Source organism: Lepidochelys kempii, chromosome 5, assembly GCF_965140285.1.
Source record: "Lepidochelys kempii isolate rLepKem1 chromosome 5, rLepKem1.hap1, whole genome shotgun sequence".
NCBI classification, from domain to species: domain Eukaryota; kingdom Metazoa; phylum Chordata; order Testudines; family Cheloniidae; genus Lepidochelys; species Lepidochelys kempii.
In genome coordinates this window covers 25,583,152-25,610,583 of record NC_136384.1, presented here as the reverse complement: position 1 = coordinate 25,610,583, position 27,432 = coordinate 25,583,152, and the positions used below count along the sequence as shown (strand labels likewise).

The 27,432-nt window shown below is 41.1% G+C and overlaps 1 protein-coding gene across 3 annotated transcripts in view; it reads left to right on the top strand.

Annotated features, from left to right (window-relative positions):
• The window catches only part of LMBRD2 (LMBR1 domain containing 2), a 56,579-nt gene that overhangs the window by 9,264 nt on the left and 19,883 nt on the right, over nt 1–27,432 (top strand). Inside the window, exons 2-9 of one of the 3 annotated variants that reach the window (XM_073343754.2) lie at nt 7,519–7,748; nt 8,309–8,409; nt 12,496–12,591; nt 13,589–13,756; nt 15,371–15,581; nt 18,651–18,725; nt 19,599–19,712; nt 27,124–27,307. In XM_073343754.2, the coding sequence (XP_073199855.1) occupies nt 7,575–7,748; nt 8,309–8,409; nt 12,496–12,591; nt 13,589–13,756; nt 15,371–15,581; nt 18,651–18,725; nt 19,599–19,712; nt 27,124–27,307 (1,123 nt within the window). In that variant the 5' untranslated portion in view covers nt 7,519–7,574. Of the gene's footprint in view, nt 1–7,518; nt 7,749–8,308; nt 8,410–10,169; nt 10,255–12,495; nt 12,592–13,588; nt 13,757–15,370; nt 15,582–18,650; nt 18,726–19,598; nt 19,713–27,123; nt 27,308–27,432 lie in introns of those variants that run through there. The other 2 variants (XM_073343755.2, XM_073343756.1) reach the window with 2 other exon arrangements.

The following is a 27,432-nucleotide window of genomic DNA, read 5'->3' as shown; positions in this document are numbered from 1 at the left end:
ACGTCTTTACCAATATCGGTAAAGACGTACAACGTATTTCCACTCCGCATTTCCTGTCGATTTCTATGTCAGTGAGTTAGTGAGCAAATCTGTACTGCTACATAGCAAGTTCCTGTACCACGTGTTAACAAGTCTTGCGTGTTAAATAGGTAGCACTGGGAGGCATGGCACTACTGTGTGTTAAGCGGATTCGTGCGTAAATGGGTCTGTACTGTATCCGTAAAACAGTGACCTGATCCCCTCTACACATATTGGCAAAGCATTTTTGCTTGGATTTGGCCTCCAGGAGAGAATCTGTTTTTGGATTCACAAGAATTCCAGAACTTGTTTCCTAAATAGCGGCAAATTCTCCTCTGCAATATAAATTTTATTTATTCAGTGATGTCTCTTACTGACCATTTTTGGTATGCATAGATAAGTCCTCTCTTCTGTTTTATATGTGCACATGTGTGTCCACACACTTCCTGTTGATGTTTTTGGCACTGGCCTTGTACAAAGTGCTTCTGATTGCAGCCTTCCGTACCTTTTCTTTTGGGACATCCCTCAATCTTCTTACTCTCAAACGTGAAGAATCCTGGTAAATGGTAACTTTTTAGACAAAAGGAAATATATATTTTTCTCTTCAGTCTTGAATTTTTAAACTTTGTCATCATGGCAGCATCTCTCTCTGTGCAATTGAAGGAACTGATTGAAATGTTAAGAAGGCAACATTTGTACCCTGCAGAGTGATTCACTGCTGGTCCTCTGCCCTGCTACTTCTGTCATCAGGGCTCAAAATTCTTCAAGTGTTGGGAATTTCAGTCATCTGATACTAAGGAACCCCTTCAAGCTGAAGTGCCTTACCCAGAGTGGGGCAGTCCTGGGGGCAGCTCCACCCCGCCCCTCTCTTCCCCTCCCTGACCCCGAGGCCCCAGCCAGGTTGGAGCCGGGAAGTCGGAGCTGGGCAGTGCAGAGCGGCTGCTGTTCTGGCTGATGCCATGGAATGGGCAGCTGCCGTGCTTTGCGGTCTCCTCCTTCTGCTGGTGCCCAGAGCTGAGGCTGCTCCTCAGCTTCCAGCCCCCTTTTGACTGCTTGCACAAGTAGTAAGAGCCACCTGAACGGGTGGACCTGGCTCTTGCGCTGGCAAAGTCCTCAGAGGAGCAACCACAGCCCATAGCTGCCTCTCTCCCTGCACCCGGAGCTACCCCCTGCCTGCACACAGCCCCTAGCTAACCGCCTGTCTGCACCCTGAGCAGTTTTCAATCTTTTTGAACTGAGCCCTCTGACCTGAGTTATAATTTTTAGTTGCACCCCCCCCCCCCCCAACCTAAACAAGCTGGGTGGTCTGCTGAGGTGAGTCAGAGGGTGGAAGTGGTGCTCCCTCCCTGGGCCCCTCCATGTGGAGCTGAACTGAGCCCAGCTGGGCCTTACACTTCCAAAATAGAAATCAAGCTATGCCAATGCATGAGGACCCCCTGCCCAGCAGTTGCAGCCTCGGTGCACTGTGGGGCTAATGCCCTGTCTTCACCCAGCAGCTGAAGCCCTGAGGTGCGCCTCTTCCCCCCAACACACACTGGGTCCTGGAGGTTTTTATAGAACGTGGGCTGGGCCTTACAAAGAAAAAAAAGGTTGAGAACCCCTGCTTTGTCCTGCGTTGGAGGATAGGATTAAAATTCAAAATGATCTGGACAAACTGGAGAAATGGTCTAAGTAAATAGGATGAAATTCAATAGGGACAAATACCACATACTCCACTTAGGAAGGAACGCACAGAAAATGGGAAATGACTACCTAGGAAGTACTGCAGAAAGGGATCTGGGGGCGATAGTGGATCACAAGCTAAATATGAGTCAACACTGTGACACTTGCAAAAAAAAGGCAAACATTCTGGTTTGTATTAGCAGGAGTCTTGTAAGCAAGACACAAGAAGTAGTAATTCTGCTCTACTCCATGCTGATTAGGCCTCTACTGGAGTATTGTGTCCAGTTCTGGGCACCGCATTTCAGGAAAGATGTGGGAAAATTGGAGAAAGTCCCCAGAAAAGTAACAAAAATGATTAAAGTCTAGAAAACGTGACCTATGAGAAAAGACTGAAAAAATTGGGTTTGTTTAGTTTGGAGAAGAGAAGACTGAGGCAGGGGGACATGAACAGTTTTCAAGTACATAAAAGGTTGTTACAAGGAGGGGAGAGAAAAATTGTTCTAATTAACCTCTGAGGATAGGACAAGAAACAATGGGCTTAAATTGCAGCAAGGGAGGTTTAGGTTGGACATAAGGAAAAACTTCCTGTCAGGGTAATTAAGCACAGGAACAAATTGCCTAGGGGTTGTGGAATCTCCATCATTGCATGTTTTTAAGATCAGATTAGACAAACACCTCTCAGGGATGGTCTAGAAAATATTTTGTCCTGCTTGAGTACAGGGGACTGGACTAGAAGACCTTTTGAGGTCCCTTCCTGTCTTGTGATTCTATATTTTCCACAGGACCCCGTCTTACTCAGTGACAGGAAGAATCAGGGTTGGGTAGTGAAGGAGACAATTGTCCATAGGAGACAGAAGGTGTGTAGTGAATGAGGAAAGGGCTTGCAGGAAGAGAAAGGATGGTTTTATGCTTAAGCAGTTAAATGCTGCTCTGAAGAATTGGATTCTGTCCCTGCTTCTGCCCCAGAATTCCTGTGTGATGCTAGGCAAGTCATTTAAACCAAACTTTTCCCAGATGGTCACTAATTTTGTTCCTCATTTTCAGGGTGTCCAAGTTGAGACCTTTAGGGTCTGATTTGCACAAGTGCTGAAACAGTGAGTGCATAACCGAAGTCAGTGGGAGTTGTGCTTTGGACATTTAAAATGCTTTATAATGCTAAATATGCCGAATAATCAGGTCCTAGATGTCTCAAATGGGGACACCCAAAATTAGTTGACACTTCTGACTTTAATCTGCCTCTTCTTCCCAGTTGCTAAAGTGGGATAATAATACCCATGCATCTCACAAGAGTGTTATGAAAACAAATTAATGCGTGTGAAGCAGTCAGATAATATAGTGATGAGTGCCTTAGAAAAGCCCATGAAGAAATCCATAATTATGTCTTCAAAGCAGCATTTGAATAATGTTCACTAAGGCGTGGGCCACACGTTGAACAAGGAGAAAACAAAATATTGAATAGCTGCTCATTAAGTGAGTACCCTTTGCTCACTGAATGAGACAGGACTTCTGTGTCAAAGTAGTATGTGATAATGTAATTAAAAACTCATAATGCATATGCATAAGGAGCCAAATTAAGGTTCCATAGACAACCTCAATTCTGAATTTCATAACTTTTGAGTAACTTTTGTCTTTGCAGTCTGTGTTCTTTTATTGTAGGTTTTTTGTGTGTAGCTTTCTAGATTTAAAAAAAAAAACTGTAAAAACAACTTCCATCACATGGCATCATATTGATGCCTTCCTCTAACATAGAATAAGTAACTGGGAAAAGTGAGCACAGCAAAAAAAAGATTGATGAATGTAAGGGACAAAATTATTCAAGATAGTTAAGTCCTAGGCAGACTGCGAAGAGCTACAAAAGGATCTCTCAAAACTGGGTGACTAGGCAACAAAACGGCAGATGAAATTCAATATTGATAAAGGCAAAGTAATGCACATTGGAAAACATAATCCCAACTATACATATAAAATGATCGGGTCTAAATGAGTTTTTACCACTCAAGAAAGAGATTTTGGAGTCATTGTGGATAGTTCTCTGAAAACATCTACTCAGTGTGCAGCAGCAGTCAAAAAAGCTAGCAGAATGTTGGGAATCATTAGGAAAGGGGTAGAGAATAAGACAGAAAATATCATATTGTCTCTATATAAATCCATGGTACACCCATATCTTGAATACTGCATGTGGTTGTGGTCGCCCCATCTCAGAAAAGGTATATTGGAATTGGAAAAGGTTCAGAAAAGGACAACAAAAATGATTAGGGGTATGGAACAGGCGCCATACGAGTGAGGTTAATAAGATTGGGACTTTTTAGCTTGGAAAAGAGACGACTAGTGGGGAATATAATAGAGGTCTATAAAATCATGATTGGTGTGGAGAAAGTAAATAAGGAAGTGTTATTTACTCCTCATAACACAAAAACTAGGGGGTCACCAAATTAAATGAATAGGCAGCAGATTTAAAACAAACAAAAGGAAGTATTTTTTTCACACAACGCGCAGTCAGCCTGTGGAACTCCTTGCCAGAGGAGCCAAGACTATAACAGGGTTCAAAAAAGGAACTAGATAAGTTCATGGAGCATAGGTCCATCAGTGCCTAAGGGTGGGCAAACTTTCTGGCCTGAGGGCCACATCTGGGTGTGGAAATTGTATGGTGGGACATGAATGCTCATGAAATTGGGAGTGGGGGTGAAAGCTCCGGTTGGGGGGTGTGGGCTCTGGTGTGGGGCCGTGGATGAGGGGGTTGGGGATACAGGCTGGATTCGAGAGGGTGGGAGGGGGCTCTGGGCTGGAGCAGGGGGGTTGGGAAGGGGGTGAGGGATCCGGCTTGGGGTGTGGACTCTGGATGGGGCTGGGGGGTTTGGGATGCAGGAGGGTGCTCTGGGCTGGGACCGAGGGGTTCGGAGGGTGGGAGAGGTCTCAGGGCTGGGGCAGGGTGTTGGGTGATGGGATGGATCACTTGATTACCTGTTCTGTTCATTCCCTCTGGGGCACTGTCATTGGCCGCTGTTGGAAGACAGGATACTGGGCTAGAATGACCTTTGGCCTGACCCAGTATGGCTGTTCTTATGTTCTTAAGGGACAGTTGTGTTTGAAGACAGGATAGAAGAGCATCTAGAAGAGATGGAAGAGAAGGAAGGATTTTAAATTCTATCATGTTGCTGTTTTTTTTTTCTTGTACTGAAATTACATATGATGAAACACAGTAGATTTTTCCATTGTATTAAAACCTGTAAGCATCAGTGAGAAAACACAGATACTGATAAAAAGTAATGCTACTCCATTAAATTAAATACCCCAAGAGGACCTGCTTCAGTACAGGAGGAGAAAAACACTATGACTGCACACCCCTAGTTGTTACTTATCACCCCACTTGGAACCCATAGAGGGTATCATCAAACTACTACAACCCATACTTGATAGGGACCCCATCCTGAAATAAATCTTTCCTGAATCCCCTCTTCTGGCCTTCAGACCCCCCAGCCTCTCCAAGTTCATCCCCAGAAGCAAGTTCCCCAGAGACCAGCACACACCAAGTCAAAGTGGCAGCAGGCCCTGCCAGAACAAGATACAAAACCTGCAGATGCATCTCCGCTGCTACAATGATTAACACCCCCAAAATACGCCTTTCAAGATCCATGGGTCCTATACATGCCTATTACAACCAGGGCTTTGGAGCTGTACTCCGGCTCCGCTCCAGCTCCAGGCAAAAACCTGCAGCTCCACTGCTCCGGAGCTGCTCCATGCTCCAGCTCTGCGCTCTGTTCCAAAGCTCTGATCACAATGTGTGGTGTACCTCATCCAGTACACTAAATTCCCTAGTAGCAACTATCTGGGTGAAACCAGACAATCACTCTGCTCTCAAATGAACTCGTACAGAAAAATGATAAAAGACAAAAACATCACATCACCTAAGGGTGAACACCATCACTCTATATCTGACATATCAGTCCTCATCCTCAAAGGAAACTTGCACAATGCTTTCAAAAGAAGAGCCTGGGAGCTTAAATTTGTAACTTTGCTAGACACTAAAAATCATAGACTGAATATAAACAGTAGATTTATGGCTTATTACAACAATCTATAACCCACTAACAACTCCCACACCCATTCCTTTCCTTTCCTCGCCTCCCTATGACTGAAGGGATGTTAACGGGGTGCTTCACCCTGATTGGTCCTTTGAAATATGTTAAATAGTTCTGCTAAACAATCTGTTCTACCTTGTATTTAGCTGTAACACTCTGAACCATGGCCAAAAGCAGTGGTTTTCAAACTTTTTTTCTGGTGACCCAGTTGAAGAAAATTGTTGATGCCTGCAACCCAACAGAGCTGGGGATGAGGGGTTTGGGCTGTGGAAAAAGGTAGGCACTAGCCTGCCTTAGCTGAGCAGCACCACCTATGGGACTATTAACTAGTGCCTGACATGCTGCGACCCAGTACTGGGTCGCGATCCAAAATTTGAAAAATGCTGGTCTACACTACAGTTGATATAACTGTCGCATACAGGGTATGGAAAAGTCACATCCATGAGTGACATAGTCATACCGGCCTGACCCCCTGGAGTAGACAGCACTATGTTGATGGGAGGGCTTCTCCCGTCAATATAGTTGCCACCTTTTGAGGAGATGGAATACCTATGCTGTTGGGAGCAGTTTTCCCATTGGCATAGGTAGCGGTTTCACTAAAGCACAACAGCAGTGTAGCTGCATTGTAAATGTAGACAAGCCCTGAGTACATTTCCCAGACCTGAAGAAGAGCTCTGTGTAAGCTCAAAAATTTGTCACTCTCATCAACCTAAGTTGGTACAATAAAAGATATTACCTCACCCACCTTTGTCTCTAGTAAATAACTAAATATACGATCAAGGTATATAGCATTAATTTTAAAAATTCTCAATATCTTGCTGAAAATGAAATTGGTATCTTACCAAATCTTTTTTTTTCTTTGTTCAAGCTCTCTAGTTTCTTATGCTAGAGATAAATAAAGGTAAAATAGTATGTTTTAGTGTTAGAAATAAGAGCAGAATTTCGTATTGGATTGTTACTGCTGTTAATCGAATTGAAAAGTTAGGGCTATATTCTCATCTAGTGAACAAGAAGTTGTCACTCATGCTATCTGATATCAAGTACTTGAGACCGAGAAGGGGGAGCCTTATAAATATATTACAAAATGTGACTGGAGGAATGCATTATTTTTTCTAACAGAACTGTGGGACAATGTGTTGTTTTGTGATTATAGTAAATGACTGTAAGCCAGGTGAATCTTAGTGTCCAATACCAATTGTGCCATTGACTCACCATGGAAGTTTTTGGACAGATGACTTGGTCACCTGCCTCAGTAAAACTATATGGAAAATTAGGTGAAAAGTAGGATCCTTCTGAAAGTCATATGATTTATCTACGCTGTTCTTATATAAACTTAAAAAGTGTGTGTCAGTAAGCTTCCATAGAAACATAGTTTGAGCATTCAGAGCTCATTTATTTCATATGTATCTTCTAGAGGTTTTAATGCAGTGGTCCCTATACTTTTCAGGATTGCACCCTCCCTTACCCTTGTCCACATTCCCCAGCGTCCCTGGAGCTGGGAGCAGGGCCGTGGCTCGGGGCAGGGGCGCGGTGTGAAGTGGGGTAAGGGGGCCAGGAATGGAGCCATGGCCAGGGGTGCAGGTTGAGAATGGGGCTGTGGGCAGGGCCGGAGCAAAGCTGGGAGTGGAGTGGGGCTAGGTGGTGCTCCTTCCCCTCCCCCAGTGGGGCTGGCCGTCCCCTCCACTCCCCTCTAGGGGGGCATGCCCCACAGTTTGAGGACCTCTGTTTTAATGTAATGAAATGTGTTTTTGTCTTACAGTTATGATCCACTTTCATAAGTGAGCTGCATTGGCTGGTTGGAGTGAATATATAATAATGAGTGGTGCAGCTTTGGGCATTGAGATAATATTTGTCTTTTTTCTGGCTTTATTCATACTTCATCGGTATGGAGACTTCAAGAAACAACATAGACTTGTGATCATAGCAACCCTGCTGGCTTGGTATCTTTGTTTTCTTATAGTATTTATATTGCCTCTGGATGTTAGTACGGTAAGGTTTTCCATTTTTGTAAAGCTTAGTACGTTATTGCTCTATTTAAAAAAAAAAAATCACAAAATACACTACACACTAAGAATACAGTTGTGTAAATCAGTAGAAAATATCTCTATAAGACAAAGAATTTTCAATTAAAAAGGCATCTTTTAAAAATTGTAAAGTTGAATAAAATGTCCTGTTAGTTCTGTCAAGTTAAAAATATATTTAAAATCAGCTAACTGAATTTTAAAATTCACTATTTATGTTGTTAATTTTAGTATTTCTCTCAACTTGAACAATGAACTAATAGAGTGAAATCAATTTTTTCTGGTCAGTTTTTCATCAATTTCACTCTCAATTTTTTTATGCACTAATTAAGTGCTGGGATGCAAATACTTAGGAATTTTTTTTTTAAACCTGCCTTACAAGAATTAAAAGTGAAAAGCCATGGAAATATTAGCATTTCACTTAATTTTGGTGCCAAATTTGATTTGTATCCCTATTCTTGTTTTTTTCAATAACTGTTTCACCTTGTTCCTAATAGTTGTTTACATGATGATTTCATTGTCTTCTAGACTATATACAATCGATGCAAACTTGCTGTTAACTCCAGCCCTTCAGAAAGCAGCAGCAGCAACATCATCATCAATGGATCTTACCCTACTTCTGCTCCAAGGTACAAAGAATGGTCTTATTTTTCTGCATCACAATATTAAAAGCATTAGTATACTTTTTAAGTAGGCAAAAATGTGCAAATAAAGAACTAGTACCTGTGCTGGAGAGAGTGCACTCTAAATTGAACATGACATGGTGATTGAAAGCTGTTAACAGGCACTGTTGTGAGGAGGGACAAGCATGACAATAAGATCTTGTGATTAAGGTATCTGCAGATCTCAATGCTTCTATTTTTGTTTATTTTTAATTGTTTTTAATGTTGTTACCTCCTCCACTTTGTCATAGACAAGACAAGAGAACTGAGGTTTTTAGAAGGAATTTGAATATACCAAGAGAGGAGCTTTTGTGAATTTCTTTTATTATTCCACAGACCTAATGCTTATTAGGGTTTTTGACCTTGACAGTATGCTTCAGAGACACACAGTCTTTCCTTTGTTTATGTATTCGTTATATCCAAGACTGTAGACCTCTGTAAATTTCAGACAACTCAAAAGTTATGATAGGTGCTCTATATCTGTCTGCTGGCAGAGAAGAAATCACACTTAGATGTCTGAGTTGTAGTGTGATGATTGGAGCACTGAAATCATAAAATCCGGATCCTCTTTCTGGCTTTTCCCCATTTGACCATGAACAAATCTCTTAACCTTTTTGTGCTATTTCCATGTTTGAAAAATTAATGTCATACTCTTACTCATCTCACAGAGACTTGAGGCTTAGTTAATTGTCAGTAAGCTATTTTGAGATTCTAGGATGCAAATTGATGTGTATGTGCAAAATTTTTGTTATTTCATCACCCCAAAGTGGAGAATATTAAGATTGTTTAACACCCAAAAGTCAGGAGATACCTGCATTAAGGTGGCATGCACAACACTTTTCCCCTTGATGGGTATGCATTGCTCAACAGTCTTAAATTATAAGACTTTCTGTTTCTCAAATAATGCATTATCCTACTATCTCTTCTACAACTTTAAATAAACCACTATCACATCTCTTTACTATAGTACATACTATACATACATACTCTTTACTGTACATAAGAATGGCCATACTGGGTCAGACCAATGGTCCATATAGTCCAGTATCCTGTGTTCCAATAGTGGCCAATGCCAGGTGCTTCAAAGGGAAGGAACAGGACAGATAATCATCAATTGATCCATCCCCTGTCACCCATTCCCAGCTTCTGGCAAACAGAGACTAGGGACATTTTAGAGCACGGTTTTGCATCCCTGCCTATCCTGGCTAATAGCCACTGATGTACCTAACATCCATGAACTTATCTAGCTCTTTTTTGAACCCTGTTATAGTCTTTGCTCTCACAACATCTTCTGGCAAAGAGTTCCACAGGTTGACTGTGCATTGTGTGGAGAAATACTTCCATTTGTTTGTTCTTTAAACCTGCTGCTTCCTATTAATTTCATTTGGTGACCCCTAGTTCTTGTGTTTTGAGAAGGAGTAAATAACTCTTCCTTATTTCTCCACACCAGTCATGATTTTATAGATCTCAATCATATCCCCCCTTAGCTGTCTCTTTTCCAAGACAAAAAGTCCAAGTCTTATTAAACTCTACTCATATGGAAGCTGTTCCCTACCCCTAATAATTTTTGTTGCCCTTTTCTGTAACTTTTCCAATTCCAGTATATCTCTCTTGAGATGGGACGACCAGAACTGCAAGCAATATTCAAGATGTGGGCATACCATGGATTTATATAGAGGCCATATGATATTTTCTGTCATCTTATCTATCCCTTTCCTAATGATTTCCAACATTCTGTTAGCTTTTGTGACTGCCGCTGCACGTTGAGTGGATGTTTTCAGAGAACTATCCACAATGACTCCAAGATCTTTTGTGAGTGGTAACAGCTAATTTAGACCCCCATAATTTTATATGTATAATTGGGATTATGTTTTCCAGTGTGCATTACTTTTAATTTATCAACACTGAATTTTATCTGCCTTTTTGTTGCCCAGTCACCCAGTTTTGTGAGCTCCCTTTGGAACTGTTTGCAGTTGGCATTGGACTTAACTATCTTGAGTAGTTTGGTATCATCTGCAAATTTTGCCACCTACTGTTTACCCCTTTTTTCCAGATAATTTCTGAATACATTGAAGAGTACTGATCCCAGTATAGACCCCTGGGGGACAGCACTATTTACCACTCTCCATTCTGAAAACTGACCATTTATTCCTACCCTTCGTTTACTGTCTTTTAACCAGTTACCGATCCCTGAGAGGACCTTCCCTCTTATCCCATGACAGCTTACTTTGCTTAAGAGCCTTTGGTGAGGGATCTTGTCAAAGGCTTTCTGAAAATCTAAACACACTATATCCACTGAATCACCCTTGTCCACATGCTTGTTGACCCCGTCAAAAAATTCTAGTAGATTGGTGAGGCATGATTTCCCTTTACAGAAAACCTGTTGCCTCTTCCCCAACAAATCATGTTCATCTATATGTTTGATAATTCTGTTTACTATAGACTCAGTCAATTTGCCTGGTCCTGAAGTTAAGCTTACTGGCCTGTAATTGCCAGGATCACCTATGGAACCTTTAAAAAAAATTGGCATCACATTAGCTATCCTCAAGTCATCTGGTACAGAAGCTGATTTAAATGATAAGTTACATACTGTGGCTAGTAGTTCTGCAATTTCACATATGAGTTCCTTCAGAACTCTTGGGTGAATACCATCTGGACTTGGTGACTTATTACTTTTTAATTTATCAGTTTGTTACAAAAGCTCCTCTAATGATACCTCAATCTGGAATTGCTCCTCAGATTTGTCACCTAAAAAGAATGGCTTAGATCTCCCTCTTATTCTCAGCCATGAAGACCAATGCAAAGAATCCATTTGGTTTCTCCTCAATGGCCTGATCACTGTTGAGTATCCCTTTAGTTTAATCTCAATTGTCCAGTGGCCCCACTGGTTGTTTAGCAGGCTTTCTGATTCTGATATACTTTAAAAAAAATTGATGTTACTTTTTGAGTCTTCAGCTAGCTTTTCTTCAAATTCTTTTTGAGCAAAACAAAGACATTAACTAAATAAAACTTTTTTTTTTTTTTTGTCTGCAATCATGTTAGTCATGCAGCCTATCTTAATTTGGGACATAGGCAGATTGTTAAAAATATCTCTGATTAAACTACTCTGCATGTGCAAATTGCTAATAATTCAGGCAAATCAAAAGCAACTTTTCACTGGAACACTCCAAAACACTTCTCAATAACTGCTATCTCTGTCAAACAATGTAACTTTCTTATCCCTTCTGTTCCTACTGCTTTGATACACAAGCAGATAAAGTTATTCTGTAGTGAGGAATGTGTTGGTGATTAGAAGCATTTGTTTTTCACACTCCTTGTACTCAGCAGTTTGAGTGGTTTTGCTCAAAGTTTCCAGCTTTCTCAGGCAAAGACTAGATTTGGAAAGTATCAGCCCATTGAGTGAAAGTTTTTTTTGTAAAGATGACTGACTCTCAAACTGAATTATAATGGAAATGCTTAGGTAACTGCACTGTTAGTAATGACTGCTCTGGGTAGAATTTTCAAAAGCTTCTAAGGAAGTTATGCACCCAAGTTCCATTGAAAGTTAATGGGAGTTATGCGCCCACTCCTTTAGGTGTTTTTGAAAATCCCACCGCTCAGAAACAATTACAGAATACGTAGAAGGGAAAACAACCATTTACTGTTTTTCACTTTGGCTCTTCCTTTTCTAAGATCTTGTTCTCTGAAAAAGAAACATTCTATGTAAGAAAAATATGAACATGCTTTACTGAACACAACCAAAAAAATTGCCTTACTAGTTGACTTCTGGTGAGTCTCTCATGGAATGCCAGTTGGGACTACCCTTTTTTTTTTTCCCCTTAAGAGAAATTGTCTTGTTCAGATATGTGCTCTTTTTGGTGCCAGTATTTATCAGCATAATTTTTAAGTGGGCTATAAACTAAATCTCTTACGAAACAAGTTAGTCATGCAAAAACATTTAATTAAAACAGTTTTCTGCAGTGGCAAGACTGAAAATAGTTTCTGGATAGAAGTGATGAATATTATGATATTTAGATTTTACAATTAACATGTGGCTCTCTGACCTTTTTACAGAAAACATAAGTGTTTCAAACCATGGAGTTATATTCCCAATGGAATTATGCCAATCTTCTGGCGTGTAGTATACTGGACATCACAGTTCTTAACCTGGTAAGTGAGGGAACTAGATCGCAAAGACCACAATATATATTCTGAAAATAAAAGTTGCTAGTATTTACAAATACCTTTAAGATTTCATTCCGAGAGATTCTTACATTGTCATCTGATGGTCTGGCAGAAGAAAATTGTTTTGAAATCAAATACCTTCTAACGTAGTTTCAGTAAAGCATTTAAACATGTTTAACTCCCATTAACTAATGGGGATTTAATGAGGAATATATCCAATTAAAAACCCAAGCACTGACAGTAAAACTTAATACAAGACAAATATACTTAACTAAATTCAAAATTAAAGAGTTTTGGTGTAGCAGACAGAATATTCCTTACTCTGGCCACTCTGAAGCTCATAAAAATGTTCTTTTATTCTGTGCTGCCATTGCTTCTGTATACTCTTGGGGGAGCAAGCGGCACAATCTATATCTAATATTCTGAGTCAGAGATATAATCTTAGCACAGATCAAAATAAGCAAATAAACAAAACCATTCCTGCCCAAGAGCAAAATGTTACAAGGTCTCTCTGTTCAGCAGTGCTCTCTTTTTTGAGGGTGAATTCTTCCAAGAAATGTGTGTAAGAACAAATCCTACATTTCATCATTATGAGAGGCTATAAAAAGGACTTAGCGGAATTTGAGAGCTACATAAGAGAAGGCACATGCCTGCAGTAGCTGCAACCAATATGTTTAGAGGGAAAACAATATGTGTATGCCTTGTTTTAGATATATTGGTTAGTGTATTAATGTGAAACTACGACCAAGAGGAGCAAAGCCTGTAGTGCTCTTATAAGTGGTGGTTTTTCATACTAAAGCTGTCTATAGATATTAATCTAAACACAAGTTATTTCAAGGTTTACTGTCAACTAGATGTATCTAAAGAGAACACAAATGTAATAGGTAACAGGTTTTGCTAGGAGAACTCTGCAAGTGAAAACTGGCAAATAGGGTAAAATGGAAAAATCTTACATCATTAATGTGTTTTTGTTTGATTCTAGGATTCTCTTACCTTTCATGCAGTCATATGCTAGATCAGGAGGATTCTCCATTACTGGAAAGATTAAAACTGCATTGATTGAGAATGCAATCTATTATGGCACTTACTTGCTGATTTTTGGAGCATTTTTAATATATGTGGCTGTAAATCCAAATTTCAATCTACAATGGTAAGAGTAATACTATTGTAAGTATTTGTCTTTGTTTTTTAAACTGTGTTTGTATTTCTCACAATATCTCTGCAATGGAGAAGTTGGGCAGTACTAATCTAACCTAGAATTTGGACTTGCTCTAGACCAGGGGCGGGCAAACTTTTTGGCTTGAAATTGTATGGAGGGCCAGTTAGGGGAGGCTCTGCCTCCCCAAACAGCCAGGCATGGCCCTACCCCCATCCACACCCCCTGATGGACTCCTGCCTCATCCACTCCCCATGCTCCCTGACCACCCCTGGAATTCCCGCCCCTGACTACCCCTCAGGACCTCTGCCCCCATTTCCCCCCTGTTCCCCACCCTCTGACCGCCCCCCGAACTTCCCTGTCCTCTATCCAACCCCCCTACTCCCTTACCGCACTGCCTGGAGCACCGGTGGCTGGCAGCCTGGCTGCACCAGGACAGACAGCCGCACCGCAAAGCACAGAGCATCAGGTCAGGCCGGGCTCTGCAGCCACGCCGCCCAGAGCATTGCGCCAGCGGCATAGCAAGGTAAGGCTGCAGGGGAGGGGGAACAGCTGGAGAGGGGCCAGGGGCCAGCCTCCCAGGCCAGGAGCTCAAGGGCCAGGCACGATGGTCCCTCAGGCTGGATGTGGCCCACGTGCCGTAGTTTACCCACCTCTGGTCCAGACTTTCCCTGAATATACTACTATTTCTGTTGATTTTTTTTTTCAAGACGTGTGTGTGTGTGTGTGTGTGTGTATAATTTGTATATGGTTTAGTCTGATTTCCAATATTTTCTCTCTAGCACTTGCTTTTCAGATGGCATTTCTGGAAAAACTTTTATTGGTCAGGTTTTTTTAGGAAGGCTTGTGGTAGTATTGTCTGTTTAAATGTTTCTGGGATCACATTTAAATTTTTGATCTGGGCCTTTATCTGCAGTTAACTTTGAAATGGAAGACTTCAATCAATAAACGTCTTTTCAAATCCTGGAATGTAGTATTTACAAAGAAACTTGCTAGCATTAAAAAAGACACTTGAAAATATGGAAAATAGTACAAATTAATATAAACCTCTACCATCATCTCTGGTATGGTAGTCTATTGTTCCAGCAAGTTTGCTGCTGGATTTTCTGATTTATTCTTTCCCCTTGCATGCCCCTGCCCCTTAAGCTTCAGAGGCAGGAAAAGGTGACTCTTGTATGTTGTTTTTCCCAGTATAGTCTGCCTCTCAGCACTCTGTATGAGTGCACCTGGTGAACAGCACTCACGTTGCTCGTTTAAGGCAGAGGCTTCTTAGTGGCTTTTTCTGGGGTGTCTCGTTTCAGGATATCTTTGTCATCTTCTCCTTTTCTCCCCAGCTTAGTCTCTGTATGATAGACAAGAAGATCTTCCGGGGCAGCATGTTAAGGAAAGCTGGGGACTGCTCTAGCCTAGTGGTGGATACTCAACCCTTTCAGTGCTTCAGCATGGGAGGTGGCCTATCTGCAAGAGAAACCTTTGGCTTATTTCAAAGACTTGAAAGATATAGACAATGCCAGCAGTTTCAAGTGTGACATAGTAGATAGGAAACTAATCTTGGTTCTGTGTATGTGAAAACGTAATTACTTACTGGCGGTCACTCTTCTGTTTTAGGAACCAGCTTCAGACAATTGGGATAGCAGCTGCCAACACATGGGGTCTTTTCCTTCTTGTGTTGTTGTTGGGGTATGGTTTGGTAGAAATTCCACGCTCTCACTGGAATGGAGCAAAAAAGGGGTACCTTCTCATGAAGACTTATTTCAAGGTTGCCAAACTGATGACTGAAAAAGCAGATGCAGAGGAGAACTTAGAAGATATTATGGAGGTGAACAAGCTAATTTTAATTAAGAAATATAAAGTGGGGAGGGTTTAATTATTCATCTTCAATTCCACATTTCCTCAAAAGGAGGAACATCTTAAGTAACACGAGCCTACTTTAGAAAGTTACTGTCATGAAATTATGGAAGTGGCCAGAGGTCCCAGTCGGGGTGCTAATTATTGTATAAAATCAGAAGTAAAAACAGTATCTGCTCTGAAGAGCTTACAAATGGCTACATGGTGGTAATTTGATGTGGTGCATCAGCAACGAGAACAGCAATCATCAGGTGTTGACTCTTGGATCAGTGCTGATCAATAAGGGGTGCATGCATAAAGATTTAGTGCACAGACCCCATTAATGCTCATGCAGCTTACACTGTTAACACTTCTGTGCGCTACTTAAAAACTTTCATTCTTAAAAATCTATCTTGTAATAATATATTCAGGATCTGTTTCTTGATTCTATTTATACTTCTTTTTGATGAGTGAACAGAAGGTATATTTGTTTTCCAAAGAGATTCTCTTGAGAAATGCACTACCATTATTCTTCATTCCTATGATTTGCCAGTGAGCAATAGAATCAAATCTTCTATTAAGAACAAAGTGTGAATCAAAGAAATTCAGCAATTAGTATTTACTGTCCTGTTCTAGTGCCCATGACCATAAAATTATGCATTTGACACTTGTGGGGATTTGTATGGTATGGTAACTCTTCCTACATATATACAGTGTGTTAGGGGGCATATTCCTTCACCCACTTACTTCCCTGGTCCTTCTCGCACGAACAGAGAGCAACAATACCCGAAGTCCGAAGGTGCAAACAATGGGATGTTTATTGTGAACTTCCAGCAAGTGTGATTCCAGTTTCCTTCCTCAGCGTCCCCGTTCCCAGCTCTGACACCACAGAGCCTTGCCTGTGTCCCTGTTCCCATTCCCCACCCATTAGCAAAACATGATTCCAATTTCCCACCCCCATTCCTTGTTCCCATTCCCCCCTTACTTCCTGATTGACTGCAGACTATATAGTAAAACTTTGTTCTGCTTAGCCATACCTTAACCAATCATTTCACTGAAATTTAACTAACCAATCCTAACATATTGTAACACGATTATCTAACCAATTCTATCCCACCACCTTAATTAGTTTACACCCAACAAAATTAATTATACAGCAGACGGAAACAATCACAGAACCAGACATAGATTATACAGACAAACAATAGGGAAATGGGGACTACAGTGATAGAACAACAAAAAATGAGGATTTCACATCCCAGCTATTGATAAATGAGTTCTTGCCAGACAGGATGCTATCAAACTAAGTTTTCTTTAAATCTTCTAGGCTCTTCCATTACTCTGGAGGTGATAGGCATTATCAGGACAGGAATGTATTCCTAACAGCCCAATAGCACCTTATTTCAGTGTGACTAGTTTGGAATGTAAGGATGTGACCGGTCGCTTCCCAGCTTATGGCTGCCTCTGCTGCTTAGCCAAAGGCCTTAGCCTAAGAACAGGGCCTCAGACTGTCACAGTAAGAGAAGGCCCTTACACTGGCAGACAGTGATTTTGATTCTTTCTTTTATACCTCTATAACTATCTAAGTGATAAGAACACACTTAAATTCTTAAATTATAGGCCTTTGCAGACAGCCCTGAATATCTATATCCTAACACAGGTGTGATAAAATGGCAGTGGAAACTTCATCTCCTTATTCTGGGGATGTTTTGGTGAAAGAGATACTGACAATTTTGCAGATCTATGAACTGAAAATTATGCTTTCTGAGCCTTTAGAACTTCCGATATTCAGTCATAGTTTATTGCCTGAAAAGCACTCCTGGCTGGAGGGATTGCTCACAGATTGAGGTCCAATATCTGCAACCCACAAGAACTACAATACTCAGGGAGGGCATCATTAGTTCTAGAAAGTAAAACCAGTGCTAAAATGTCTAGTATCTGAAAGCTTGTTGTGATTTTAAGGTTTGAAATGTTATGAACTTATTCTGAAAGTGAATGCACTATGCTTTGGATATCTGTGCATCACATGATATAATACATTCCTTGACATTGGTGAAATTCTCAAGGGCAATAATACCTGAGACTTCAAACAATGCTGACACCAGCTCAGCGAATTCAACTGTAGATCTCCAGATAAATTTGTCACTAGTACACCAGAAGAACTGTAGATTTCAGTCTTCCTGTAGGAGCACAGAAAACACCCAGATCCTTGAGTAAACTCATATAAAATAGTTATCTCATGCATTACCAATTGGATGGAGGAAGATATATGATTCTCCCCCATCTCTTTGACCTGTCCAAGCCTGGTGCATCACTGAGTTCTTGGCTGGAAACAGCTGTGACAAAACTTGCCTGTGTGTTAGGCAGCATCTTCCGTCTACTCGGCTATTATTGATGCTTGTCAAACATTCTTTGAAATGTGGCAACCAGAGGTGAGAGGGCAATACCTAGGCAGAGGGATTACAGGATATTCAAAAAATCCTTAATGGCAACAAGGGGATTCTCTGAAGGAACCTGGGATGAGTCACTTTCTGCCACTTCCAAGTTTACTTCCCTCGTGAGTCACCACAACAAATATCTAAAGCCACTAGCATTGCACCCTGGATCATTTTACATGTCTTATAACCCACTCACATTGAGTCACATACCAGTATTAAACAATATGTGACAAAATCAGGCAAGAATAAAACTTATTTCCCATCCCCAAATTAAAACAAAAAGCATTTTCCCGTCAATGTGCCTGATTAAAAACAGACCATCAGTTTCTGTTTTGTGTGCATGCACAGACATGATAGCATTTGTAGGTCTATTTGATGCCGAGAGTTTTTCTGATTTACTTTCCTATACTATAGGGAATATTGTGAAATTATTTTATATTGTTGATTTGCGTAATAAAGCTCAGCAACATTCATTGGTAAGAAATTTCAAAATTTTTGAAGAATCATTTGGGTTGGCGAGGACCTCTATTGGGTCACATAAGATTTCCACTTAAGAGCTTTTAGCCACTTCATACACTGAAATGACATGTAATGTTTCTGGGTTGTTTTTTTGTTTTAAACAGGAAGTCCGTAAAGTGAATGAGGGTATCAAGTATAATCACCCTTTGAGAAAATGCGTTGATACAATATTGAAAAAGGTAATTAATGAATTCTACAGTTTTAGAGATTCTTGCTCTTTTGTAAGTTCCTGAACATATTAAAATCTGACTTTAGCCCTTTTAAGACTCTTGTCCAATGTGAGAATTTCTTTTCTCGTAGTTTATTTTGTTTCAATAAATGAAAACCTTTTGAAAGCTGTTATTCTTTAAAGCTCAGTTGAATACCAGCTGTCCTAATTATGTTGTTATGAAATGTGAAATTATTAACTTGGGATTCTGTTTATAGTATTAGGACTTCTTCTAGAATATGGAAAGCAAGCACAGAGCATTTTTGAACATAATGTAACTTTTAAAAAAGATTTTCATCTTGATGATCTGCTGACCTAACACTTGAGTTATAATTTATAATTTCTTCTTATGAGAGTCAACCTCTCAATGCAATCACATCTGTTTAGTATGATGTATATAATTGCTTGTCTTCTATAAATTTAGTTTGAGCTATTCTTTGGTGGTTGATGTATAGTTTTTTCCATATCTAGCAATAAAATTACATTGTAAAGGATAACTGAAAAATAAGTATTCTTTCTGCTTCTATGTACTGTATCCTATTCTGAATTTATTCATACAAACTTGAATAAAATACATTTTTCTTTAACAAGATATGTCTTTTTTTTTTATATTCTTCGAACGTGATCGTTTACATACAGGGAAATGCAGACTCCACTTTTATAAGTGAATCCTTTGCAGTATCGGAGGGGAAAGAAATTGAATATTTTAAGTGAAATGCATTTCAGTTGCATCTACTCTCCAAAAAAAATATTTTAAGACTTCAATAAAAGACCATATCCTACTGGTAATGTATGCTCTGCTTCCATAAATGAAGTATTTCAATTATTTTCCTTTTCCTACCAGTGTCCTACTGAATACCAGGAAAGAATGGGTAGGAATATGGATGACTATGAAGATTTTGATGACAGGCAAAACAACTATCCAAGTGAGAAAAGTCTGGTCAAACTTCACAAACAGGTAACTCGATAAGTTTCTGTTGCAACATCACTTCTCTTGCTAACTTATTCATTTAAGACCATTGTTTGTTCTTAAATAGTTGACAAATAAACTGAGATCCTTAATTTTCATGATTTTTTTTTTAATTCTGCTCATAAAACTGTACCTGTTTGTTCTATTTCTGAAAGTGGAACAAAACATGTATTAATGTATGAAATTCAAAAGGAATATCTATAGGAATAAAAATTGCTTATCTTATGATTGTTGTAGCATGTTTTAAATAGATGTGATGAGGCATAGCACTATATGCGCTCTAATGAAGAATCTCAAACAGAAATCGTAGTGAAAGCACAAGAAACTCATTGGGGAGATAAAGAAAGAAAATGGTGGGGGAAAGAAATGCTCAGTTTTGAAATACTCCTTTCACGTCTCTTTTTATAAATAGAATTAAATACACACGATCAAAAAATAGGCAGAAGTCATCTTTGTACCTGTTACTCCTTTTTAACTTTAGCAGCTAGTCAAAGTTCAGGGCCTTGTAAGTTGTTCTAGTTGGGAGTAGAAATTGATGACTGAATCTTATTCAGTGCAATCTTGTCTGTTTACAGGGAATGTACAAAGTTCTGCTTCTCCAAATGCAGGAGAAACTAAAAGCAAAAGTAGTAATTTCTTAGTTAACAGGCCTAAACCTCTTTCAGTCAGGACTCCTGACTCAGAACCTCTTTCTAGGCTTTTCCCAGGGTCACGTCTTTTCCTAGGGCTTACGGACCGGTGCTTGGCTTTCTTGCTCTCCTTCTGAGGATATGTCTACATTGCAACTGGGAGGTGTGATTGTAACATATGTAGGCATTCCACAAGCAGAGCTCCACCCAGGACCCATACATGAGTAGCTATCCCGTGGTGCCACAACTACACTGCTGTTGTTACTCAAGGTCGCTTTGATTTAACTAGATGAAAGCTAGCTTGGGTATGCATACATCTGCTACAGTCACACCTCCCATTTGCATTATAGATGTACTCTAAGTCCCGCTTAGGCCAAATCTATGTTACAGAGTTCATTTGACACAAGTTACATTGGCATACTGTTGCCAGCTTTTGTATATCACTTGGGTGCATGTACACTTGGCTGTTGGTGTCGTTGCTGTGCATTCTCACACCAGATGGTTGAATCAATGGAAAATGTGGATATCCCAGCATTCCCTGCACCGCCATCCAGTTCAATGCTTTGTTAAACATTTTTGCAGTGCTTTGTGGGATAGCAGCAATTTACCCAGGGATTTCTGAGAACTAAAGGTCAAGTTCCCATCCCATAATGCTTGTTCTATCTCATAACTTTTGTACTGTTTTTTAAAATTCCCACAGTCCTACGTGCTGCTTTTCAGTCTCTGCCATCTGCCTGACAGAAGCATGGACCCTGTAGAGCACAGCAAAATTTTAATGACCCTTGCTAATACAGGATGCACTATTCTCCTTTGTGGAACTTGAATGAGTATTACTACAAGTGAGGATGTGATGAGGAAAAAGAGATGAGGAATATCACAATAACTGGATGTTGGGCACAGTGAATAAAAATGTCAGGTTACTGCTGGCATTCATGGACTAGTTCCACGCTGTGGTTTGCCACTTCTGGGCCTGAGAAACGAGCAGTGATTGGTGGGATCACATTGTAATGCAGGTTTGGGATGATGAGCAGTGGCTGCAGAACTTCCAGATGTGAAAGGCCACGTTCCTGGATCTGTGTGCTGAGTTTGCTTCAGACTGAGTTTGCTTCAGTTTGGGTGGTGAAACACTGGAATGCGTTACCTAGGGAGGTGGTAGAATCTCCGTCCTTAGAGGTTTTTAAGGTCAGGCTTGACAAAGCCCTGGCTGGGATGATTTAACTGGGAATTGGTCCTGCTTCGAGCAGGGGGTTGGACTAGATGACCTTCAGGGGTCCCTTCCAACCCTGATATTCTATGATTCTATGACTTTGAGTGCAGGACACCAGAATGAGATCTGCATTGACAGTGGAGAAGCAAGTGGCCATCAAGTTCTGTGGGTTTGCAATGCCAGATTGCTGTCCGTCAGTGACCAATCAGTTTGGAGTTGGAAAATCCATAGTGTGGGCTGTTGTCATCCAAGTTTGCAAGGCCACTAAGCATTTCCTGCTGCATAGGACTGTAACTATTGACAATATGCAGCAAATCAGAGTGGATTTGCAGCAATAGGACACATATCCCTGTTCTGGCATCACCTCACCTTGCTAGTGGATACATAGAAAAGCATCTCTTTCTGTTGTTTGTTACGAAAGTGCTAGTGGATCACGGCCGACACTTCACTGATATCAGCATGGGCTGGTCAGGGAAGTTGCATGAAACTCGCATCTTTAAGAACACAGGACTTTTCCAAAAGCTATAAGAAGGGGCATTCTTTCTTGACCAGCACATTACCATTGGCGGTACTGAAATGCTTGTAGTGATTTTGGGGGACTCAGCATACTCCTTGTGCCCCGACTTATGAAGTCATACACTGGCTACCTAGACATCACCAAAGAAAGATTCAACTACTAACTCAGCAGGATGACTGTTGAATGTGCTTTTGGTAGATTGAAGTGTTGCTGCTCTTGTTTACTCACTAGCTTGGGTATCAGTAAGGCAAAAATACCCATCATCATAGCTGCATGTTGTTGTGTACTGCCTGATATCTGAGAGGCAAAGGAAAAAAGGCTGCCGGAAGGGTGGAGGGGTGAGGTGGACTGTTTGTCTGCTGAATTTGAATAGCCAGACACAATGGCTATTAGAAATGCCAACCATGTAGTCAGCTCAGGGAGGCTTTAAGAGTCTATTTTAGCAGTCAGCCACGCCAGTATTATGTGATGCTTTTATGAACTAGTGTGCCTTTGAGTGTATGGTGAGTTACTGACTCCCATTATGAATTCTGTAATGCAGCAGTTGTGCTTGGAAGTTAACAAATATATTGAGTTTCCAAAAATAGAACCTTATTATGTGCAAAGAAACAGGAAACAAAATTAAAGTGCAAAAACACAAGGTAAAGACATTTTATCAGCGCTGTAACAGGGTAACCGGTACTGTAAAAATCCAGATAAACAATAAACGTTTACATTTACATATTAAAAATGTATGTTTGTCATGTTACGAAATATGTAGTGCATTGTGGCTGATCTTGTGGTTTTCACACATTGTTATATGTATGGTTACGATTCTCCTCGTTTTTCCTCTGGCATGGAGTGGTAGCGGTAAGGGTTCATACCATGCTGCAATCTGTTATGAAGTGTGTGGAGGGTGGGGGAGAGAGGTAGGGGTGTGTGTGTGTGTGTGTAGAGGAGTGACCAGGGATTAGAAAGGCTGCTGAGTCTGGGGTCTTTGGACATGTAGATTGATAATGCTCTGCAACATCTGAGTTGCTTAGCAAACCCTTGATATCCTGGTACACTTTTCAATGCACCTTTCAGACCTTTTGCCTCTCTTGAAGCAACTGATCTCTTCATTCTTGGTCCTTCTCCATGGCCATATGGCTCCTTCCAACCCCTTTTTTCATTGCCAGTAGCCGTAGAGGACTGGAGGATCTCACAGAACATATCCTCCTAGTCCACTTCTTTCTCCTCTTGATAAGGTCAGATGTTCAGCGGGGGTGGAGGGAGCATCTCTCAAGCCACCACACCAGAGGGCTTTTGATTAGAGCAGGTACCTTTTAAGATTTACAGTCGCAACAGAAAGGGAAAGATAAGTCTCAACACTCCCTTACATTATTCCTCTAAATACCTTTAAAAAGAAATGCCAATTGTCACTGTAGTTTTGGAGTGCCTTATTACCGCACCGCTCTGTAGGTCAAACCATGGTGAGCAGGCCCTGAAGGAAGAGGGTGTACTGTTGCATAGAATGTTTTAGATGCTATAGAGGGAAAGTGTGGTGAATATTGCCAATATCTTTGCAGGCAGTGGTGATTTTGGCTGATATCTCCCTCCTGGGGGGTGACCAATACACAGAGAGACAATCTTCAACTGGTGTTCTGAAGCCAGCCCAGGCCCATATGCTGCTAGCCTATTTACTGTAATGGTGGCAGTGCAACTCATTGCAGAGTGGTGTGGGAAAGTGTCCTATTGCAGGGGAAGAAACAAACTACAATGCCTTGAAATGTTTGGGAGACTATTCCAGAGTATCTCCATGAAAGTTTCATCAAGATCACTCAAGGATAAAAGGGACATTCTTGTTCAGATAACCAAAGTATTCCATGTTGTTAGAGGGCTTATTCCTTCACCCACTTACTTCCCTGGTCCTTCTCGCATGAACAGAGAGCAACAATACCCGAAGTCCAAAGGTGCAAACAATTCGATGTTTATTGGGGTGAACTTCCAGCAAGCATGATTCCAGTTTCCTTCCTTAGTATCCTCCTTCCCAGCTCTGACACCACAGAGCCTTACACCTGTGTCCCTGTTCCCATTCCTACCCTTAGCCAAACATGATTCTAACTTCCTTACCCCCATTCCCTGTTCCCATCTCCCTTACCCACATGCCCATGCCCACCCACACCCACACCCACTCACTTCCTCATTGACTACAGATTATATAGTAAAACTTGAGTTCTGCTTAGCTATACCTTAACCAATCATTTTCCTGAAATTTAACTAACCAATCCTAACATATTGTAACATGATTATGTAACCAATTATATCCCACCACCTTAATTAGTTTACACCCAGCAAAATTAATTATAACAATCACAGAACCAGACAGAGATTATACAGACAAACAATAGCAAAGTGGGAACTACAATGACAAGACAACACAGAAGTGAGGATTTCACATCCCAGCTATTGATAAGTGAGTTCTTGCCAGACAGGATGCTATCAAACTAAGTTTCCTTTTACATTTTCTAGGCACTTCCCTTTCTCTGGAGGTGATAGGAACTATCAGGACAGGATTGTATTCCTAACAGCCGAATAGCACCTTATTTCAGTGTGACTAGTTTGGAATGTGAGGATGTGACTGTTCGCTTCCCAGCTTATGGCTGCCTCTGCTGCTTAGCCAAAGGCTTTAGCCTAAGAACAGGGCCTCAGACTGTCACAGTAAGAGAAGGCCCTTACACCAGCAGACAGTGATTTTGATTCTTTCTTTTATACCTCTATCACTAGCCAAGTGATAAGAATACACCTAAATTCTTAGAGTATAGGCCTTTACAGACAGGCCTGAATATGTATATCCTAACACATGTGGTCCCCTGTCCAGCCCAACAAACCAAAGAATGGAAGTGCAGACACCACCTCTGCCTTGTTCTTTTACCTCTCTGAGCGCAGGACAGTGATTGGATGTGGATTGTGTATTTAGACTATTATGCTACTTATTAGTAAAATGTTAGAGAATAATTTTTTTTTCTAACATATTACAAGTAAGCCATCAAAAGTCAGTGTTTGTTCTTTATACTTGCAGATGGGATGGGCACCATTTTTAAATGGGGAAGAAGGGCAGGTGGGCAGCCAAGGGAGGAAGGGAGATGAGATTTTTGGGAAACAAAAAGGTAAAAAATTCTTACAAGGCATAGTGTATGTTCATGGTTACCAGGGCTCAGCTGCACTCACCAGGTGGGGCTGGCTTGAGTTCAGTGGAGTTTGATAACTCCTGACTCACCACATGGTTTCAGTCCCCCTCTTCATCGCTGCCACCATCCCTCCACCTCAACATGTGCCTTGGGGGTCTCTGTCTCAGGGTCCCACAAAGTATCCAGTCATAGGCAGGAGGCTAGTGGGCTCTCCTCCAAGTATGGCATGTTCTTCATCATAGAAGAAGCAGGTCTGTGGAAGTACCAGATTTGTTGTTTGCATCCCTTGCCTTCTGGTTTGCCTACTGGAGTTTCTTCACTTTCCCATGACACCACTTCCATCCACGCTCTGCCCCCATTTCAGCATCCCCTGTGCAATCTGCACATAGATGTCTATATTTCTTTGGCTGTTTCTTAGCTGGGTTTGCACAGTCTCTTCTCACATGCTGAGATGCTCTGTGACTTCTTTCCTGCTTCAGGCAGGAGTTCATCTGGTAGTCTATATGCATGCTTGGAGCCAGCAGGGTCAGATGCTTGCAAAAGTGAGCTAGTGGGTGTGCTCATCAAGCTAGTCAGTCAGGAAAAATCATTTCAGAAAGACTGTAGGGGTTTTAAAGTGGGGGGGGCGGAATGTGGCTTCTGGTTTCTCTAACCTTGGGCAGTGGAGTTCAAAATTGTGACAGGATTGGCCACTGTTGCAGCAGTAGGGGCATCGTGGGACAACTGCTGGAGGACTATTAGGGTCAACACAGTTGATGCAGTATCTACACTCACAGTGCATTGACCTAAGTAGGTCAACCAGGCCTCTGCATTGCTCGGGGAGGTGGTGATGCTATTGAGTTGCTGTAATGGGGTGCATATGGTTGCAGAAGACAAATACAGGGAGTCCTTGGACTTAGGACACACAACGCAATTCTGAGGAACGAATTAAGTCAAAACCGCTTTCCCATAGGAATCAATGGTATGAAGAGGGGATTGATTCCTGAACCAAGGCTTGACACACTATTTTCACCACAATAACCCAGTTTTTTGTATTAACTGAATTATAGATGACTAATGTTGCAATATCAGTGTATTTACTGTACACTGTATTTTGTAAACAGAATTCAAATAAACATATAAACTCGCATATGCTGCTCAGAATGCCGGCAACACAGGCCCTGAAAGCCAGGGAGAACGGCACACTTGCTAAGCCTCCGCCAATCAGTGTTCAAGCTTTCTGATTGGCTCCCGGCCCCGGGCTCAGCCAATCAAAAATAAGCAGCAACAACTACCCGGCAACAAGCTACCCTGCTGCCTCAAAGCCAATCAGAAGTGACCCCTTCCAGCTCCATACCAGTATAACACAACCAGGGAGTGATTTCAAGTGAACTTTATGCAAATCGAGCATCGTAAGGGCGAAACGGGCAGTCAATTGAAAAGCAGCGTAAGTGGCGTCCGATGTAAGTCGGGCATCGTAAGTCCGTGGACTCCTTGTATAAGAGTAGAGACATGCACAACTAGGTCAATGCAAGTTGACTTAGATCAACTTAACTTTTTAGTGTAATCCAGATCTCAGTTTCTTATCTGCCCTTCTCCAGCTAGTCTTTTCCACACCCACAGACAGACCTGGTCAAAACAACACCCATTAGAACCCTCTGCCCACATGATCCTAGTTTCAGGGCAGACTCTTTTAGGCTTTGTTTTAGGTGTGGCCTCTTAACTGTCTCTTACAGCTCTCTTATGTTCACACCCATTCAGCTCCAAATTGGTTTTAACTCAACCCTTAACACAGTTTAACTCAGCTCAAAATACACCTATATGAGGTGGTGAGCAGTCAGTGTGGAGTTTAACAATTTTCTCCTATTTCTTGGAGCAAGCATTCTGTAACTGAAACTTTGGGGTTTGTTTACTATAGGTAATTTATTCAGTTCAGAGACACCGTCGTACGCAGGTGCAGTGGCGAATTCTTTTAGAACAAGCATTCTACTTGGAGGATGTGGCGAAAAATGAAACCAGTACAACTCGTCAGTTTGTTCATACTTTTCAGTTCCAAGAACCTGAAAACAGAATTACCCGATATTTCTATACACCAGCTGTTGGTAGGTGTTGTCATACAAATGTTGAGTACCTAAATGACTATAACTCATGCTTTCCTGTAGAGAGCATGGCATTTTTTCTCCTGTGTGAGTAATATTCATGTATACTAGTAGCAATAGGCAAATAT